This window comes from Vanessa atalanta, chromosome 1 (genome assembly GCF_905147765.1).
Source record: "Vanessa atalanta chromosome 1, ilVanAtal1.2, whole genome shotgun sequence".
NCBI lineage: Eukaryota > Metazoa > Arthropoda > Insecta > Lepidoptera > Nymphalidae > Vanessa > Vanessa atalanta.
The window spans coordinates 4672339-4692346 of NC_061871.1; the positions used below are offsets into that span (position 1 = coordinate 4672339).

General features: G+C 29.9%; 2 protein-coding genes across 3 annotated transcripts; both read right to left on the minus strand.

The window, feature by feature from the left end:
* Positions 1–890: 890 nt before the first annotated feature.
* LOC125074057 (lamin-C-like) lies at positions 891–10756 on the minus strand. The gene is made up of 10 exons (XM_047685320.1): positions 10202–10756; positions 5118–5250; positions 4393–4591; positions 4024–4145; positions 3332–3472; positions 2735–2940; positions 2330–2585; positions 1980–2201; positions 1806–1898; positions 891–1685 (listed from the first exon to the last, which is right to left on the minus strand). The coding sequence occupies exons 1-10, from the start codon at positions 10630–10632 to the stop codon at positions 1641–1643; spliced, it is 1848 nt and encodes a 615-aa protein (XP_047541276.1). The 5' UTR covers positions 10633–10756; the 3' UTR covers positions 891–1640.
* A 942-nt stretch (positions 10757–11698) lies between these two features.
* On the minus strand, positions 11699–14394 carry LOC125074151 (glycosaminoglycan xylosylkinase homolog). 2 transcript variants are annotated; one of them, XM_047685422.1, is made up of 6 exons: positions 13795–14394; positions 13591–13728; positions 13224–13452; positions 12935–13130; positions 12072–12272; positions 11699–11991 (listed from the first exon to the last, which is right to left on the minus strand). In XM_047685422.1, exons 1-6 carry the CDS (start codon positions 14101–14103, stop codon positions 11778–11780), a joined length of 1287 nt encoding a protein of 428 aa, XP_047541378.1. In that variant the 5' UTR covers positions 14104–14394; the 3' UTR covers positions 11699–11777. The 2 variants fall into 2 exon arrangements, with proteins under 2 accessions (XP_047541378.1, XP_047541462.1); XM_047685506.1 differs by lacking the exon at positions 12072–12272.
* Positions 14395–20008: the final 5614 nt, after the last annotated feature.

Below are 20008 nucleotides of genomic sequence, written 5' to 3' on the forward strand. Positions count from 1 at the left end.
TTACTCCTTTTGTGAAGATTTGGAGTTAATTCCACTACCGTGTTCCATGCCGGTTGTTGGTTGATTAAACATGTGACATAGTTAAATCTGACAGTAGGTGTTCTTACAATGTTTTTCTTCACCGCCGTACGAGATACATTATATACAAAAAATAGGCACATGAACATTCAGTAGTGCTTGCCTGGTGCCTGGGTTTGAACATATCTATTGTTTGATTTAATCACATTATATTAAGTACAAATAAATTATTATAGAATGACTTATATTTTGTAAAATAATGCTCCGCTTTGTAGGTATAACATGTTTACTTTACTTTAGCTTATAAGCTTTTTAATAATAATCGGTTTTAAAAGTTATTAAAAAATATATAAGGCATAAAAATAATGATTATATTAAAATGCACTTAATTAAAAAAATACTAATTTATTATTAAATCTGTAACTCTTGATCATTGATTGGTCAGCTACCACTGAATATGGATAATATAGATTTAAGACATATTAGTTTATGTGTTTGTGGGCAACTTTTTAGAAACTACAATATAGAGTTTATAAAAAAAATGGTTCCTAAAATTTAAATTTTTTATGATATTTTTAACTATGCAAAGGCCGGTAGGATTTCAAAATAAAAGTCACAATGCATTAAACCTAAATAAACTTTTATTCAATATGTAATTTACACATGGAAAACATTACGGCAGGGTCGAAATAAAAAGTCACATGATTGCACTTTAAACAAAATAAAAATAATGCAATTAAATTAGATTCTATCCTCTCTGGATTTAAAAAACATACCATGTGAAAATTAATTTACCTTAAATATAAAGTTAAGACAATTCAGTGTTAATGTTAAGAAATAATATATTATTAGATTAAAGAAAAAATATGATAAGCCATTTGCATAATATTAAAAATGCTTCTTTTCTTAAAACATCATCTCTCGATTATTAACATTTTTTTGAGACTTGCACCTGCGTTTGTTAGCATTTAATAAAATGACAAATGCCACTTATTCTAAATTGACATCTAGTGTGATACGGTCAAATGTATCTTATAAGCTAAAGAAATTACTTTAATAATAGTACATAGTTACTATGAAAGTAGAAAATTAAGTAGATTTAATCTACCTTTATTATATTGTTGTTGTTGATTTGTATGTATAGACATTAATGACTGAAATATTTTTATAGAAGTTACATAATAATTATAATAAATCTATACTTATATTACAGTGAACTACTATCTTTGTACTTTGTTCACAATGTCTGAGCTTGATGTGAAAAGGCCATGTGGCAGTAAAGATCTATTTTTATAAAAAAAAATCATGTGATTTTGGGTGAATTACATTTAGTGATGTAAATTTTAAAATGTCGAAACTAAAACGACACTGGAAATAAATGCCCAGTTGTGGCTTCATAAATAGGTAAGATTTAAATATGTCAAAATAGATTCTATATTATTCCATGATTTCTGAACCTCGCATCTTACCAATCTATCAAGTCCAACTAGCACTGTTAAACTTGTGTTACGTAGGTATGTTAAGATAAAGCCCACAGGGCGAAATTCAAACCTAAGGAGTAGTGAGGCACCTTGTAATAAAAACTTTAGCGCCACCAAAACGCGGCGATTTGAGTTGATATGTTACATAATGCGGCAATTCTCTTCTCCTTCGCGAATTTCTCCGAGCTGGAATAAATAGAAACATAGTTAATGCCAATTTGTCTGTAAAGCCTTATTCTGCATTATATGTTTATATGAAGTTTTTTTATACCACAACACATTTATTAAAGTATTACAAATAAGTACCTGTTCACGGCGAGGGAATTTATGTGCAAGCTCGCGATGTCGCTGTGCGCTTGTACTAATCTGTCGCCGCTGTCGCTCCGACACTGCTACTTCCTGTAATTTAATATTTAGATATATAAAATTGTTTCTAGCTCATGAATGCTTATATTGTAGGGGTGAGATGTTTGCTCATACCTCCTGGTCGTTGTTAAACAGCGTGGTCGTGAAGTTGTCTGCGACAAACCATTTCTGTCCCTTCATGACGATGTCTCGCGGGGGATCGTGGTCTGCACCGGCGTCCGCTGACCACACAGTCGCGATCGCACCGGGTTCAAGTTTTACAGTGCGATGGAACTTGAACACTGTTTCTTGGTCTCCAGCCTTCCGGATAATTTGGAATCCACCTAAGCTCAACTCCTGTTGAAATTGTAATATTGAAAATGTTGTTATTTTTCTTAGAAGTTATATTTTATAACTATAAAGACTTTATTATATGTTAAAGATTATTAAACTTTAAATGGTAGATTGTTTCCTATATTGTGTACCTTCTTTCCCTTGTTCTTGATCTTAACGAAGCTACCATCGGGGCAGGCCTCGGCAACTTCTAGATCTCCTTTAGCGCTGGAAGTGACACTGAAGTCCTGTAGACTGCGTTCTTCGCTCTCATCGAGCAGAGTACGCTTGCGAGCAGCTCGTAGAGGAGTGGCGCGTCGGCCGGGGGTGATGCGACCTCCGCTAGCTGATGTTGCGCTCATCGATGCACGAGAATCGCGTCCAGGCGACTGGGATGTGAGATTTAACCTATGACAGGAATAATGCTGATTTAGTAAATAATAATAAACCAGGAATTAATGTAGATATTAGAACCTGTTAATGTTTCAAAAATTATTTAACATTTGTAACTGTGAAATGCATCTTAATAAGGAGTATATTCAATTATTATTGTTAACCTGTCTTCCTCGCCCTCGAGGAGTGCACGGTATGTAGCGATTTCGTGGTCTAACGATATCTTGATGTCCATCAACGTAGCATACTCTCGCAGTTGAGCTGCCATTTCGTCTCGCAGACGCGCAAGTTCTTGTTCAAGAGAAGCTAGATCCTCAGCGTGACGTGCGCGTTCTGACTCCAGTTGGCGCTCCAATTCACGGCAACGGTTCTGTTTAAAATAAAATTGATTTTGCAATTATAAAAACAATACAACTAGCAAGTGAATTCCGATGTTTCACAAAAACAAAACTAGTATAGGAGTGAATATAAATAATTATGAAAATGTTATTTGTTTGTTAGACTATTTATTGATAAAAATTGCAGACAATATATCATCACGTTTTGACCCATGAAGACAGAGCAGTAACGTAGGTGATATTACGAGAATGAAGGTGTATTATCTTATTTGATAATTATGTAACAGAAATATATAAGAAATTAAAAACGATCCCTTATTTAAAAAATATATATAAGAAATTAAAAGGATCCGTTTAGGACCTTAGGCGGCTGCTATATATATATAAAATAAATACTAATTCATACAAAAATATATTACTTACACTGAGTGAAGCATTCTTGTTCTCAAGGTCGTTAAGCGTGGAGTTGAGGCTGTCGATGCGCGTGCGCATGGTACGCAGCTCTTCCACGGCCACCGTCGCTGCGCTACTGTTGCGATGCGCAGCAGATTGCAAGTTCTTCATCTAAAGACGAATTCAGGTTATATTAACTTTATATGGCATATCTTCAGGCTGTTTAGTAAATAACTATTGATATTCTATATATAGTCTATTTTGATTGTCTATTATGAATACTAAAAATTGCACGAGACTAATATTTATGTATATACATAGTGTCGGATTTACAGGTCTGAAAATTGGGATATTTCATCAGCTCATGGGAATGGGGCATTTGTGAATGCACTTGAGTTTGCACACACAAATTACCACTAGAAGAAGTATCTCACTTTTTATAGCAATTGTTTTTGTTAAAAAAATAAATTGCAACAGTATAATAGTTGTGCTAACGGTCTTGACGATTGTTAGCAGACTGTATATGAAATGTTATTCTAGAAAGTCACAGTTTAGCAGTATCATATCATAACTTTACAAGTTTGAGTGACTTGCCTAGAAATCTAATAAATATATTGTCAGTCAGCCACTTTACTTACACCCATTTATGATGAAGAAAAAAGTAAGTTAGAGAAATAAAACATCTTAATAACATAAGTAGTCGTACATAATTCTAAAAATACCTTATTTTCATAAAGGGCTTCAATTTCATCGCGATTAGCCTTAATGTTAGCTTCCTGTTGCTCACGTAGTTCTTGCAGGCTCTGTTGTAGTTTAGCCTCATATTGTTGAGCAAGACGACCATCTGTGAGTTAAATATTTTCACTCTAAGTTAACATATTTTATTATTATATTTTATATAAATACCATTTATATTAAAGTTTACCATTAATAAGCTAAATTCCAACTATTAACCATAAAAGTATTGTTGTTTTAATAGAATGAAAAAGCAACCTTTTTGCTTTGACATTAATATTGAAACCTATATTATTATATCTTAATCTTTTTAGTTTTACTTAAAAAAAAGCATATTTAAAAGAATTATAACTCACCAATTTCGGATATTTCGACTTGACGTCTGGTACGCGTCTCGTGCAGCTCCTGCTGGAATACTTGCTCCTTGAAAGATAATTCCTCGCGTAGACTCTGCACAGTGTTCTCCATGTCGATGCGACAAAGCATTTCTTCTTCGAGAGTCTTGCGGGTATCGGCGTACACTTTACGAAGCTTCTCAAGTTCTTTAGCCAGTTCCTACAGAAAATAAAAAACAAGTTAATGCTAATATCGCTTCTGGTTGGAATTATTTTAATATGTGTACTTATTTCATTGATATGACTGGTGAGCCAAATATTGTACGACGATATATAAATCTTCAAGTGATTATTAAAACAGCTGTACAATGTTCCAAATCATTTGGATGAAACATACATTCATTTAATCACATTATATTGTTTGCAACAAATATATATAATAATTACACATATTTAATAAAAATGACAAATTTTAAACTACAATTGATTAACATTGAACCCAAAAATAACAACTCGATACTGTTTATGAAAATTTCGAACAATGTATAATATAAACTGGGTATCCTGTACAACAATTTTAATATACTTTAATGCAGTTGATAGTGACGCTCTTTATCATTTTTAAGTAAAACCGGTTTAACCATATCAACTTTGCTAATGCTTAGTAACTTTAAAAATGAAAAAGTTTGAATTGGTATTATTGTCGATTAAATCGATTTATAAATTAAAATTAATTAAATACAAACCCTGGCCTCATCCTGCGCCTTCTTCTTGTCAGCAAGGGCAGTATTATATTTATTGCTTTCTTCCGTAAAGCGAGTTTCATAATGGCGCGCTAAATTTTCTGCTTGTTGACAATCCTTCGTCTTCTTATCCAAACTGAAGAAAAAGATTAAAAAAATAAATAAAACATGAAAAAATGAATCGTCGCTAAAAATTATCTTGACACACATATTTATAAATGGCGAACGATTAAACACATCACTTGCTCTTGTAATTACATTTTATTGTAAGGTGAACATTTTTATGATTCAGTCGAATAAAAAACATACGTTCTACATAATTAAAATTCGTTTTCGTTTTTGTTCTAAAAATAATAACAAAACACATTTCAATATATATTCTTTTCATATAGCGATTATATTTATCCAGTTCCTAAAAAAATTTACTTAAACATTGTTTTCTTTTTAAACGCAATATTTTATGTTCCCCTATTATTTACATAAGCTGCTTGCGTGACTTTTGCCTAATACGTCACAGGGCGCTTCATCGTGAAAATACAACGTAGCAGCGTCCACACTGAAAATAACTATGATAATACATATAAACATGGTAGCGTCACTTTTATTTAAAATACGAACAACTTAGTTAATGTGTGCGTTTCTACATAAAAATAAAATTCACGAATAAAATTTTATTTTAAAATTCACGAATATGTAATTGTCGAATTGAATCACAATAACAATGAGCGTTTTTAATGTAAAATAAACATAAGGATAATTTTTTAATATGAGTAGCGGTATTTATTGAAATAAACCTTATGATATTAGTAACTTTGAATTATAAATTAACAACATACAAAGTATATTTTATATTTAATAAAATGTTATCATTATATTATACGACATGATTGCTAGGTTGCAATTTTGATAACAGAGCTTAAGAGATATAAACGGCACCCATACGACTAATAATGTATAAATATTTTTTATTCTTCACTCATCAGATATTCTATCGTCGATGTTACGGTTAATATTTATTACAGGGTAATATATGTATCTTTAAAAAAAAAAAAGTATAATACGTAGAGAATTTAAAAATTTCATAGAAGCCTAGCTAAAAAATACCTAAAACATATATTTCTGTTAACTTTATTACTAAACATAAAGTAGAAAGGGAAATATATAGGATTTTATGACGTTTTTATTATGTTCAATATCTATCTATGGGATTTTACCTCGAGGGTAGTCCTGTTTTAATTCACACTAAAAATATATCCACCCTTATGGGTAACGAATCAACGTGGTTACGAAACTTGTGAATTTGTCACTAGTTCTTCTATAAAATTTTACCGGTGTCGTATACATATTTATTATCCGATTGTCAAAGATTATAATATTTATTTGTTCTTTTGAATATAATTTTAGTATCCTTCGATGACGATCTTTTAACTATATAAACGTAAACAAATTCGAAAGTGTAATATTAGAAGTTTTTTTTTGTTTATTACTCGATAACTTTTCCGAAAGGAAATTTATTTTATAAATGGTTAATTAATTTGAGACGGTTCCAATGAAATAAAATAAAAAATTACACTACTCGTGATGTTTTTCTAAGAGGCATTATCTAATTTGAGCAATGCGTTAGGATACCCGTTATTAATATGAAACTATAACAGTAAGGTATAGTCAACTTAACGGTAAATGGTATCATAAATCGTACAAAAAATATCTAATTTAGATACATAACTATTATCGTCAAAAATGTTAGTAGCGATGTTGATTAATTTGTGTTATAAAATATAACACAATTCCTATTGTTTATTTTTACTAAAATTATACCAGCTGATTATGATAATTCCATAAGCAGTTTTTCAAGTAAAGGTATAAAACGGCGCTGAGGTTCTATTAAGTTACACAAATAGTGTAACCTGATAGAAGGTCGACCTGTATTAATGACATATTACTTGAGCATACTATGACATAATGCTTAAAGTATTTATTTGTCAATGATATACGTAATGCGATTTGTTCATAAAAAGAATCGAGTGCTCAAAAGTTCTGTAAAAACAATGATCTCATTCGGCTTTCCGTCATTATTAATTTAACACACGAAAGAAGACAGCATTATTAAAAAAAAAAAAAGATTTATAGGTAAAAACTAGTGTCAACTTTAAAATACAATTTTATATGTTAATTCTTCGTAGAGAAACAAGCATGTTTTTATATAACTCGACATGTGTTTAATTCGATTTTATATTTAGATATACGTACTTTATATCTACAATAATTTGCTAGCAATGCGGGGGAGCGCAAATACTACATGACTAAAAGCATTTTTAAATCATCATACGTGTTTAAATAATTTTAAAGTTTTAAATATATATTTATTTTTTTCGGTGTAATAATCACGTTGCCTTATAAACTTGTTTTCGTTTTACGTGAAGGAATCTTAACGTCACGGTTATTTTAACAATAATTACGTCACCTCTAAAGTTAATATCATATCTCGCATACTCAAATGACCAAATACAAACTCAAGAAGAAATCTTAATTTTTCATCAAATTCTGTAATCAGTTATTTTGGTGTATCTAGTTTAAGTTCTATAAATCTATAAATAGATTTACTAATAATTTTCGGCAACTAGTCTATTCGACTGAAAATCGACACACACAGTAACATCACACAATATGTCTGTAGATCGAAATTTCGAATATTATGCGTTTTATTTCCTTTAAAAGAAAAATATATATGTGTAACAATTTTCAACGCATGTTACTTATTCAAGTAAATATAATTTTGTAACAAAGCGAAACTTTTAACAGCTTGATGATTAACGTTATGAATTTCGCAGTATTTTTTTTCATCGAAATAAATTTTTTTAACGGTAAAACAAAAATACTTTTGCTCTAGTAATTTTAATTCTAGAAGATCCAGGAAGCAAATGACAAACGATTAAATATTGGCAATTGGAGTCAGAATAAACATCAGCCGTTTGTTACTTTACTAAGTTTTAATTTACTTACTAATTTTAACAATAGACTAGTATTCTTAAAATAATATTTTTGATAATCTTACCTACAATATTAATTATTTAATAATTAACGGAACTTTATTTTTATCATTTACTTGACACTGTCATTTTTAAAGACATAACGACTTAGTACACTTAAATTCCGTAGGCGTAAAGCCTTGTGGGGGCAAGTGTGTCGCGGTCGTCAGGGTCAACATAGGTCAATCAAGGTAACTTAACGTCCTCATATTATTGTTACAGAAATGACCTTACCGATTTTTAAAAACTTTATTTCATTGAAAGTCATATAAAGCTGTGACGAAAGCTCAACAAATGATTTAAAAATATAAAAAAAAATATTTAGTTTCTTTGCCTTTCTAAACAATATTTGTAAAATATTTAAAAAGTTGATTATTGCTCTAATAATTTCTTTATTAACTTTTTTTTATTTTCAGGAACATAAAAACTGATTAATATTAAACATACTTATCAACATGCGGTAATAAAATAATCACATTGCTTAAAATTATCGAGTAATTTTATAAAGTAATTTTTGGAGGATATAGCAACTACTAACCAGGGCAAGGTGATTGCAAATATAGAATGATTAAGAATACATAAGTATTTGTGAAAAATATTTAGTTCAGTTTTGGTGAACCAAAATGCAAAATAAATTTAATGATAGAGATATTAGAATATCTTAAATAAATATTAAATTAGTAAGATTGTTGCACTGAGATTAATAAATTAAACTTTAGATTGTTCCAACAGTTTAGGAGTAATTCAGTCAAACGCATGCCAATGTTCGTAACTAAAGACAGATGCTGAAAATTTTGTACAATAAAAATGTTTTGTCTGCCCATGACCATGAACACTTGAAAGTGCTCGAAACGTCGGGATGTTAAAATAATTAATATACGCAATTAAATCCGTTAAAAACTAGTTTTATTTCAATGTGTAATAATCGCGAAAATCTAAGACAACATTAAAAATGTTCCATGCACAATATCAATGTTTGTTTATGTTTGATGTTTGTTATTTATTTATCAAAAAACTATTTAGAATAATTTTCCAATCCATTAGACCACATGGATACACATAAAGCACTTATGACTAAACTAAATTGAAAGTAGTAATAGTATTAATTTTACTATTATATTATGTTGACAATTTTGTATTCCTCATTAGTTTTGATTTTATAATCCAAGGGCCTTATAATTGACAAATATTCAATAAGAGTTTAAGCAAAAGTACATAATGTCCCAAGTTGAAAGTTGAAAATATGTTTCACTATTGAAAATATTTGTTGTTGTTTGAAAAGTTGCAATTGAATTATTTATATAGTCATAAACATACAATGCTAATAATTACACTAACAAAAATTATTAATAGTTTTTTTGTAAACACTTCAAAAACTATTAATTAATAAAAATGTATATGCTCATAATATACATTGAAAAGGACTTAGGTGTTAAAATAAATGTAAGACTAGTTATTGGGCTATTGGAGGTTAAGTTTTAGTAATTAGCAGTTAATATTGAATTTAGAATAAACACACATATAGATATAAATTGAGGAAATCCTTAAATATATTGTAATTTAATATTTTGCAGTTTGTAAAAAGTAAATAATGGAACTATGTTTATCTACATTTGACCTATTATAAGAAATACTATTACCTTGACTCAAATAGATTTATAACTAGGTCATCATTTTTTCTGAGACTACAGTCGTTGTCAAGTTTTATACTATGTAATATTTTATATATTATATTGTTTTGAATTGATTTGTTTACAAACAATCTATAGTAACATGCTTGTTGAGAAGTAAATAACGAATTTACCCAACATTAGTTATATGTGAATGTCTAATGTTGTATATGATTGGATTGTTATATTGAGCTATGATGTCACTATGTCGTAAAGGCGAGGTCGCCCGAACGCTCGTCATTCCGTGCTCGATCCGAAACGACGTCGATGACGTAAACTATGCTAAGGTTAGCCGGAAGAAATTCTTAAAATATACAGAATGTGGGCCTTAGGTTTAAATACCAGATTAGATAAATATATAATATATATAAATAAAATAAAATCTTACTGTTTCTTAAGGTCGTCGTTTTCTTCGTACAACCTCTTCAAATCGATTTCCAATTTAGCTTTTTCCCTTGACGTATCATCTAATAATTTTCTGGCATCTTGGAGCTCATGCTCGTACATACCCTTTATATTAGATACCTCGCGTGTGACCACTTCCTGTGTGGTTTGTATTTCTCGACGCAGACCAGAGTTCTCACTCTCAAGCTGACGAACTTTATCAATATAGGCCGCGAGACGGTCATTAAGATTTTGTAAAGCATCTTTCTCCTGTAGACGTGTGTGTCTTGTTGGACTCAGTGGGCTGTTGGGCCGGCCGGCAGAGCTAGAAGGGCGGCTACCAACAGGAGTGCTTGACTGAGGAGGTATTGGCACTGACGACACAACACTTATATTGGTTGAAGATGTAACAGTCTTTTTCGATTTAGAGGACATTTTGAAGTGTTTTTTCTGTCACAACAAAAACAAATACACAATTTTTTCTTCACACAAGCCAACTAACGGCGGCAAGCGCAGATCTTGATTTCTTCACAAGTTTTACAACCTGTAAACCCAAGCTTAAATGATCACGTGACCATTGAGTCATAACAAAATGTTGCCCTTAACAAAACCGATAATTTTTTAAGTCTTAGTCTAAATTTTAATAATAATCTATGTTATTATTTTTAATAATTCTTAATCACTCTGTACTTAAATATGAATTTACACCAAAATTGAATTATGATATTTAATTTACTTCTTGAGTTTGCAGTAATGATTTTATAAATTAATTTTAAGGAGGAATTGCATATTTTTGTTGTGCATTGTGCAAAAAATCGGTTTTAGTAAAATTTATCAAAATAATCATTTGAACTAACAGAATTAATTTAACTTTGAAGTCAGACATAATAGAATAGTTTATTTGTTTAAGAAATAATTATCCATAATCTAATACAACGCAAACAAATACGATTAAGTATAAGACAATGCTTATAGAATAACTTATATAATAATCTCTCGTGTTTGTTTTCAATTTCTTATAAGTAAAATATAACAACACCCACTCAAATAAGTAAGCTTTCAATAAATTAAAGTAATTTCTCCAAGATCTTTCTACAATTTATAATACTATTCGACTCAGTTTTTTTGCAAATGTAAGCAACTGCTACTTCTATTAAGTTTGTTAAATATCATGAAATGGTTTGAAATTAGGAGCTGGAAACTCTTGATACAATATTTATGATCGTATAGTGCGTGCGTACACTCTACTCACCAGTTTCAGTTTATAATGTTTATATGCATTATGCATTATCTATGCTACTCACGCACCGTGTTGATTTTTTAAATATAATGGATCAATTTTCAAAACTTATATAATAAATTTCGTAATAGTTATGCTTATTTATTTTTAAATTATAAAAAAAAACGAGTAGATAAATGTTGTTTAATATAAACAATTTATTTATTTAACTTGTCATACAAAATTATTTGAAAAAATCAATTATAACTTTGTACATGTGTTTGTTTTTTTCAGTACTCTAGTAAAATATTTTGGATATGGCACTTAAATTTGAGTGACCAAGATAACAATCTGCAAAAACCTATGCCAGCCAGTTTTTCAGAACCTTGGCTCTGCTGTATTTGCCAATACAGTATTGTACAGTAGCAAAAACTTTAAGCAATCTTCGCTCAACAGCTTTAAAATGTTCTTCTGTAGCTAACTTTTGACCTTGAAGAGCAGCTAATTGCTTGATCGTATTAGTCAAAGAACCACCAGAAACCATTTCTAATTTTTGCCAGGTAGATGGTGAAATCCTATGACAAAATTGAATAAACAATTATATTTAATTATTTTTAACACTATATAATTCTGTAAAAGTTTTTGTATTACTTACATACAACATTGGTAAAGAGGTGCTAAAATATCCAACTCATCTACTGCCGGATTTCCTAAGCCTTTACCATTATCTAATAGAATTATTTGATCTTTGTACACCTCAAAACGATGTCTATCTCCATTTTGTATTAAGAAATCAAATATGGCAACATCTATTAAATTAAGCAATAGTTTTGTACTCATCGATCCCTTCACCTTCCTAAAAAGAATCAAAAATGCATCATAAAAATACTTTTCATAAAAATATTTTCTACAATTGCATATTGATTTACTATATAATAAGAAAAACCATTTACAGATCTTTTTACTCTCGCACCTTTACACATTAAATTATATACATGCTTGAGGATGAGCAAGTGACTCTCATGCTTACAAGATATCTTAGTGTGCATAATACAGTTAAAAAAGACAACAAAATGAACAAAATATTTTGAATTTTTGATAAATTGATTTTATAAGCGATACCCATGTGCGATATACATGTATTTGTTGTGTTGTCTATTAAATTGACACACTCTCAAGCACAATAAGGCATCTTGCAAGCTCAAGGGTCACTGTCTCATACAAATGCACACTGGCAATAAATTAATGGGAGTGCCTTTGTGAATGTTTATACATTTATTTAATATATTTCAATTAAAACTTGAGTTGGTACAGATTTTACTTGAATGTATGGCTATAACCTATTCCAATGGCACAAGTAGAGATAAGCATCCCTTAGAATCATAATTAAATTCCATGCAATTTGTTGTTAATAGCTCTGCTATATTATGCACTACAAACTGTTTAATTATATTATATATTTTTTTTTATAATACAACACTATTCCACATAATCCATTTTATTCCCTGTTATACTTACTTACAAAAGGCATTATCAATTTCCCATTCCATTTTTCTATTACTATAAGACCGTCTCCAGGGTGACTTATGAATTTTAAATTGTTTGTCTAAATATAAAATTGCTGCACCTTCAATTTCTCCATTTTGGTCAGGACAAACAGTTTCATTTTTTCTACAGTAAAAACATTTACCATATATGCATAATGATCCACTATCTAGAACATAAAATCACTTAAAATTACTGTTGGCTAATTTAATGTAAATAAAATTCCTTAATAAATAGAAAAAGAAAGTTATATAATTGTTACCATTTTTTATCATAGTTTTTTTCAATCCCATAGTTGCAAAGGGTACTATGTCTTTGTGGAGGTGTATACGTCGAATTATAGAAGGGGCAATCCATCTAAAGTTTAAAACCATTGCCAGGTAATATGCAAATACTTCAGAGTTGTGTCGATCAAAACCAGCATAAATGTTACCATTAACCACATGATTTAAATTGTAACGTTTAGGCTTGAAAAATATTTTCTGTTTTCCCTTAAAAAAATAAAATGGTCTATTGTATATATCTTTATCTCAGTACCTGAGTTAGCTAACAATGTTGATGCTGTGATTATAAATCAATTATCTATAAATATAATTTGTATTTGATTAGATTGTTCTACTTGAACTTACCTCGAGTAAAAGTAATAGTTTAAGCTGTGTTCCTTTTGGAGCATTATCAACTAAAGCTATCTGTGTGGTTTGTATTGCATGTAATATTTTACCAGCAGCTCCATTTTCATGAGGAAATAATGAATCTTCACTAATCCACTAAAATAAAAAATCACTACATAGAACTTAAATAAATGCAAATATTAATAATCATAAATTACATACATTTTGAGTCTCACTCCATATTGATTCAGTTTTGTCATGTTTAGTGGTGTTAAATGATGATATGAGATTTTTTTGTTTTAATGCAAACTTGGAATTTATGCTTTTATATTGATTAGGCAAATAATTGAGATAGTCATAAATTTCTTTGAACACACTTGGAGTTAGATCTATGTTTATACTTGGTACGTTAAATGTATGAGATTTCAAGCCAACCGTGTTAAGAGTGTAAAAAAAAAATATATTAAGTGCTACGAGAACAAGCAGGAATAATGAGAATCCAAAAGCATAATTCATCGACATTGTAAACATTAACGATTTGGTTTTAAAACACTTTTAATAATCTTATAAGCTCCATATGACTTAAATTTATTGATTTAATTTTTTTAATATTTGAAAAATAAATAAAATATACATAATTAGGGTAGGCTTAAGGAATATAATTTGTGCTTGAGTAAATTATTCATTTCCCTTATCGTTATGCAGAAACTTTAATTCATAAATTGTTTATTTGATTGTAATAAATTACAACAAATTAAAATTCTGTTTCTTTTGTATTTGACAATAGATAAGATTTGGCACTGACTATAATTTTTCTGACGTTTGACATCTCAACGTCGAAAGCTAATGTTCATGTCATTCAGCTTTGTCTGATGAAGTATTCTTGAATGTATCGAGTAGAATATTTTATTATTGTAAAAATATTCCACACAAAATACAAAAAATAACCAATGAAAATAAAATAACTATTTGACTAGTCACATCACTTTATTTATAACATCCATATAATTATTTAATATATCCTATAATTCTTTCTTAACAAAATTTACTTATATTCATAAAAAAATCTACAATCTTTTAAAGTTTAAATCTAATACATTATACTAAACTAACAAATTTAATATTTAAATTTATAAGGTTTTATATTTAAATTTGATTTAATAAATTTTTTTTTGATTTAATAACATTTTGTGCACTTAAATCGACGTTAGAATTTTTATCGCGTGTGGTGGAAAGTTGACCTTCATAATATTCAAATATGTTGAGTAGGTACTTTTGCTTTATTAAGTGTTTAATAAAATCTTTTTTAAATTCTTGCAAAACAAAGATACCACATCAATTTTTAAAAATATATTAGTGCTTCAGTTCGATTGAATTTATTAAATAAATTCAACCGACGACTAGTAACAAATGTGGTAATCTAACATTTTGACAAATGTTGGTAAAACAATAAAAACAGATTTTGGTTACATTTGTTTGACTTGGGGTTACAAAACTTTTTAAATAGTATAATATATAAATATAAGGTTGAATTAATGCTATATGACAGTAAAAATCATTCTACACGAGTTATGAAAACTATTTTAATTTTGTAGATTGCTAGCTTTGAAAATATTATTTTAAGAAAGCCGAATTTGATATTAAACCTGGCGCAGATAGCTATCTTTGATTGCAAAGACCATATCCAAGAATCAGGGTTGTCACAAATCTTTATGTATACTAAATTTTTGGAATACAGAAAAAATGGTAGACAGATTTTTTTTTGTTTTTAGCTTATTAAATATTAAGCACAAAAAATATTATATGCGCAGATCGCGGACCTGTTCCATGGTCCCTTCACAATAATTTTCTTGAATTTCATTCGCGGTAAGAGTCTCCTGAGTATCGAATATTTGTTTATAAAAAAAATCTTGCAATTCTTTTAATTGAGTCATTGATAATGTGACGCATTGTAATGCTTTCGAGTTGTGGTTGCACACTCTGTCAGGCAAGGATTTTACTGAGTACCTAAACAAAAATTAAATAATCAGAACACAATATTGTAAACTTTTACTTTCTATATTATGTCAAGAAATGACAATTGACAACCCTATGAATAAACTTATACCTCAATTCCATGGCCCGGTTTCTAGCCCAATTTTCTGGATTTCTCTTGCGTTTTCGTGCAATGTTGTTGGTTACTACGGTGGGGTGGTCTTCCATAATTATAATTTTACTTGTTTTAATTAGGTTCAATCAAAAAAACACTTAGAATACAATAAAATAAACAGAAGGAAATGTTCCGGCGGCCGTTAGACGATGCAAATGAGCTATATCTTCTGATTGGTCGACAACGTGAGATGGCCGGTTTTGAATTCAAAGTTTGTCAGATTGCCGGATTTGAAACTGATATGAAACTTTGACTCGCTTTTTCAATGGCATATTACCAGTTTTGAAAGCAATGCCCAAAAGAAAACGTTTTTATTCAAACTTGTCTATGTTGCCATATAAATAACATTTTTTTTGAAAAATGCACAGATTGCCGCCTTTGAAACTAGTCGACTCATTTACTTAAATTTGTAAAGTATAATAATAAAATAAAGAGTCATAAAAGTATTATACGGTATATTTATTACAAACCATTTATAATTTTTGACTTTTTTTATTCTATATCTTATATTTTTCCTTCCTAAAACAAGATGAAATATTTTTTGCAGCACAAATTTTATCCGGAGTCTTTTTAGAACTTAAAAAATTTAGTTGGTAGATGTACCGACTTTTCAAAGTAGAATTAGTAAAACCATCCAACTTTTGAAATTATGTCTACCTCCAAGACAAAATTCTGGTTAGCAACACTAATTATATTCTCTTATCACCTAATACATAAATGCAGCGTACATGTATCGTAATTTTAATATATATATTGACAGCAGCAACAGTGTTAATAATATAGGTTCACCCTAACTTGTATTGATTGTATTACAGACTTAAACTTATTTTCTTGCAAAAAATGTACTATTTTACTTGGCCTAATAAATTACTGATGTTGAGAAACTAATAGTATCGAAAAATCACTATCGGCTGTCGATAGTAAAAACCATCGAAACTATACTGTATTCCAACCATAACAGGAAAAAAGCCAAATAATGAATCATGAAGATTTTATTGTGAAAAATTGTTCTCTTAGCGATATATACATAGTTCTTCTCAGAGCTTTCCAAACAGTGATCTTGTATACTGTTTCTTGTTTCAAATTAAACGGTTCTTATTAAAAATATTCCTTATTACAAAAATGCCGTGGTCTATTGCGGCATGTCTTCTTGTTGTTGATGACGTAACGGCGTACGTACACACTTTTTAATATTAGCCGTATACCCGATGGTAACCCATTGGAAACATTTAACTTTCATTCTCTATTTAACCCTCTTATTGGATGAACTTTCAAAAACGATGAAGAAATTTTATTTTACTCTTAAATATAGATTTCCATATTCGTAACTTTTAAAAATGGCGAAATTCCATACAATCTTTCATCCCAAGTTTCATGAATTTTCAAAAAAATCTTTATTAACTCTATTTAATTCATTGAAATAAGCCTAAATACAAATTTCCATATTTCTAACATCAGAAATGACTTTGTGCATTGTGTGTAAGCCAGACAGTTTAAAATTTTATAACGTAGAAGGTATGTATATTTACAAATCTTACATAAAAATAAATATGTATGTACAAAGAACAGTAAAATCTAAACAAACTCATAATAATATTCATATTATTACAAATAATATACCTACTGTTATTATCAGACTTACAATTATATTTTACAACTCATAAGACCAGAAAAGCTGTTTTTGTAGAAGTGCTACAATGGAACTATTGATAAAACTTATGTATTGCTTTTGAAGATAAATAAAATATCTTTGGCTTAACTGAAACTAAGGCAGACAAACTCGATCCATTGCATATATAATCATATAAATTTTATAGAAACACAGAGATGCTGTAAGGCAAGGGCGACCAACTAGGCAGAGGGGTGAGATGAGGATGAACCCTGAACCGTTTACAAACATGATTAAGAATTTCAAACGGTGGATTAGACTGGATACGGAATCAACAGATCAGGATGCGTATCCATATCTATTGAATGATTCGACAAAATGATCAACATCTTTGCTCCTCAAAATAAAGAGGAGGCCTTCAAGGTTAGGAGCATATTCCATCACGCTGCTCCAGTGCAGGTTGGTGGATTCACATGTAGCAGAATGTCATTGAAATTAGACACATGCAGATTTCCTCACGATTTTTTCCTTCACCGTAGAGCACGACATGATAAACATAAATTAAGCACATAAAAATTTTGTGATGCTTTCCTGGGTTCGAACCCGCAATCATCAGTTAAGGTGTATAATGTACACGTTCTAACCACTGGGCCATCACGGATCATCGTAAAATAATCGGTATATATAAAAATATTTAGAAAACTTAGTATTATGATCGTAAATTATAAAGAAAATTTAATTTATGATTTTGCATAGGTGCTTACTGCACTTTATTAATTTGTAGCAGTACCCGGACGACAATTTATTCTTTAACTACGCTCACGTAGTTTATATATTAAGCTATATCTCAAAAATGAGCAACATATTAAGAGCGCTTATTCTTAACGTAAACAAAGTACACTCTATATTCCCTTACTCTTATAGTATGAGGATGTGGCATTCCTGAGACGATCGGAGCGAGTTATATGTTGCAAAATCAATAACTTTAAATGCTTTCCGTGATACGGTAGTGTAAAACTGCTAACTTTGCCTTGACAGAAAAATCCAATAACTTTTACTGGCCCAACCCAGAATTTGATTCTGTGGGATCTGTATACAGACCACAAGGCATTTGTATAACATTTTCAAGTTTCACAAAAACTGGAGTATCTTTATAGCTCAATAATACTTATATGATACTTTATTATGTTCATCCCGTTTGTCTGATACGTGATCGATATATCGATCGATGTAGTTTGATATCTGATACCATTTTGATACGGCTATCCTACAAAAATTTATTATTATTATGTCGTAGGGTATGCCACATTCTGACATTTAATTTCATATTCATTTTATACGGTAAATATGTAAAAGCTTGGGACAGCTATAAACACTACACACACAAAAATATAATTTTTGACCATCCAGGAGGTCGATCCACTACGAAAGAAGGATACATGGGACTGGGATATGTCGTCTTTATCTACTGGCGTAGAAAATCCTAGATTTTATATTTAAGGCTACTTGATAAAATTGTTTATTCGCAATTTGGTTCTATAAATATTATTTATTGCTTGTTTTTTAATAATAAGTGCTAACCTTCTCCTAACATACCTCGTAGTTTTACTTAGAATTTAAATTTTTTAATACCAATCCCATTCTGTAATATAAATTCTATTCGAAAATAAAATGATTTTATAATGTTTTGCTATGCTTGATTGGTGCGAAAATTGTGAATGTATAATGTAATGTTACTTATGAGGTCCAGAAAATATAAATTTGAGGCCAGTTTTTTTGTCTAAGTTATAAATAAAAATGTGTATCAAGCATGACTTTAAGATTTCGTTACATATATCAATACGAAAAATAAGGGTTTAATTTAGATATTTACCACACTTCAAGTAAGTAATAGATAGAGAAATAAATTTCGACGAGGCAACGTGTGAATGCAGCACGAAGCATTCGACATGCGGCAAGCAGTCATGTTTGTCTCCGATGCTAACCCGATTACGCCCAATCAGCAACGTCGCCGCCCTAATTGGGCGCTCCTGATGCGAGGGCGGGCTTTTTTAACAGCTTGCGCAAACAAGTTCCCTGTCGCCGTGGGCCTGAACAAAGCGTTCGAAAATCAGGACGTCGTAAATAAACTCGGGGTAAGAAAAACGTAACACAGCTGCTATAGTTTTTAAATTAGTATTAAAATATAAAAATATATATTTTCTTGAGAGATTAAAATACTTTCATTATTATTATTGATAACTGGCTATTGGCTAACGTTAAATCACAATAAGTGTTGTAAGCGAAGAAAACTAAATTACATTTTACTTTTTCTCAGCACGCAATCAAGCTAAATCTAAACAAGATTAGGTAGAGCTAAGTTTGACTCAAATAAAATGTATTCCTGCAATGACAAAAAAAAAAATACCCAGTCCGCGTAACTACGCGTATCTTTATCATTAATACCGTAACTTTAACAGGTATCCAATCTCGTATCTCGTAGTAATCTGCACGAACAACATCAATCACCGCTACAAATGTAGAAACAATCCTCCGAATGCAGCCTTAGGGAATTCAATGTAGGGTTGTCGATGTAATAAAACAAATTATTTTACTTTTATAAACAAAAGATTTAGACTTAACCTAATTAATTAAATAAAAGATATTTTATAACGATGTAGGGATAATAACTGATTATT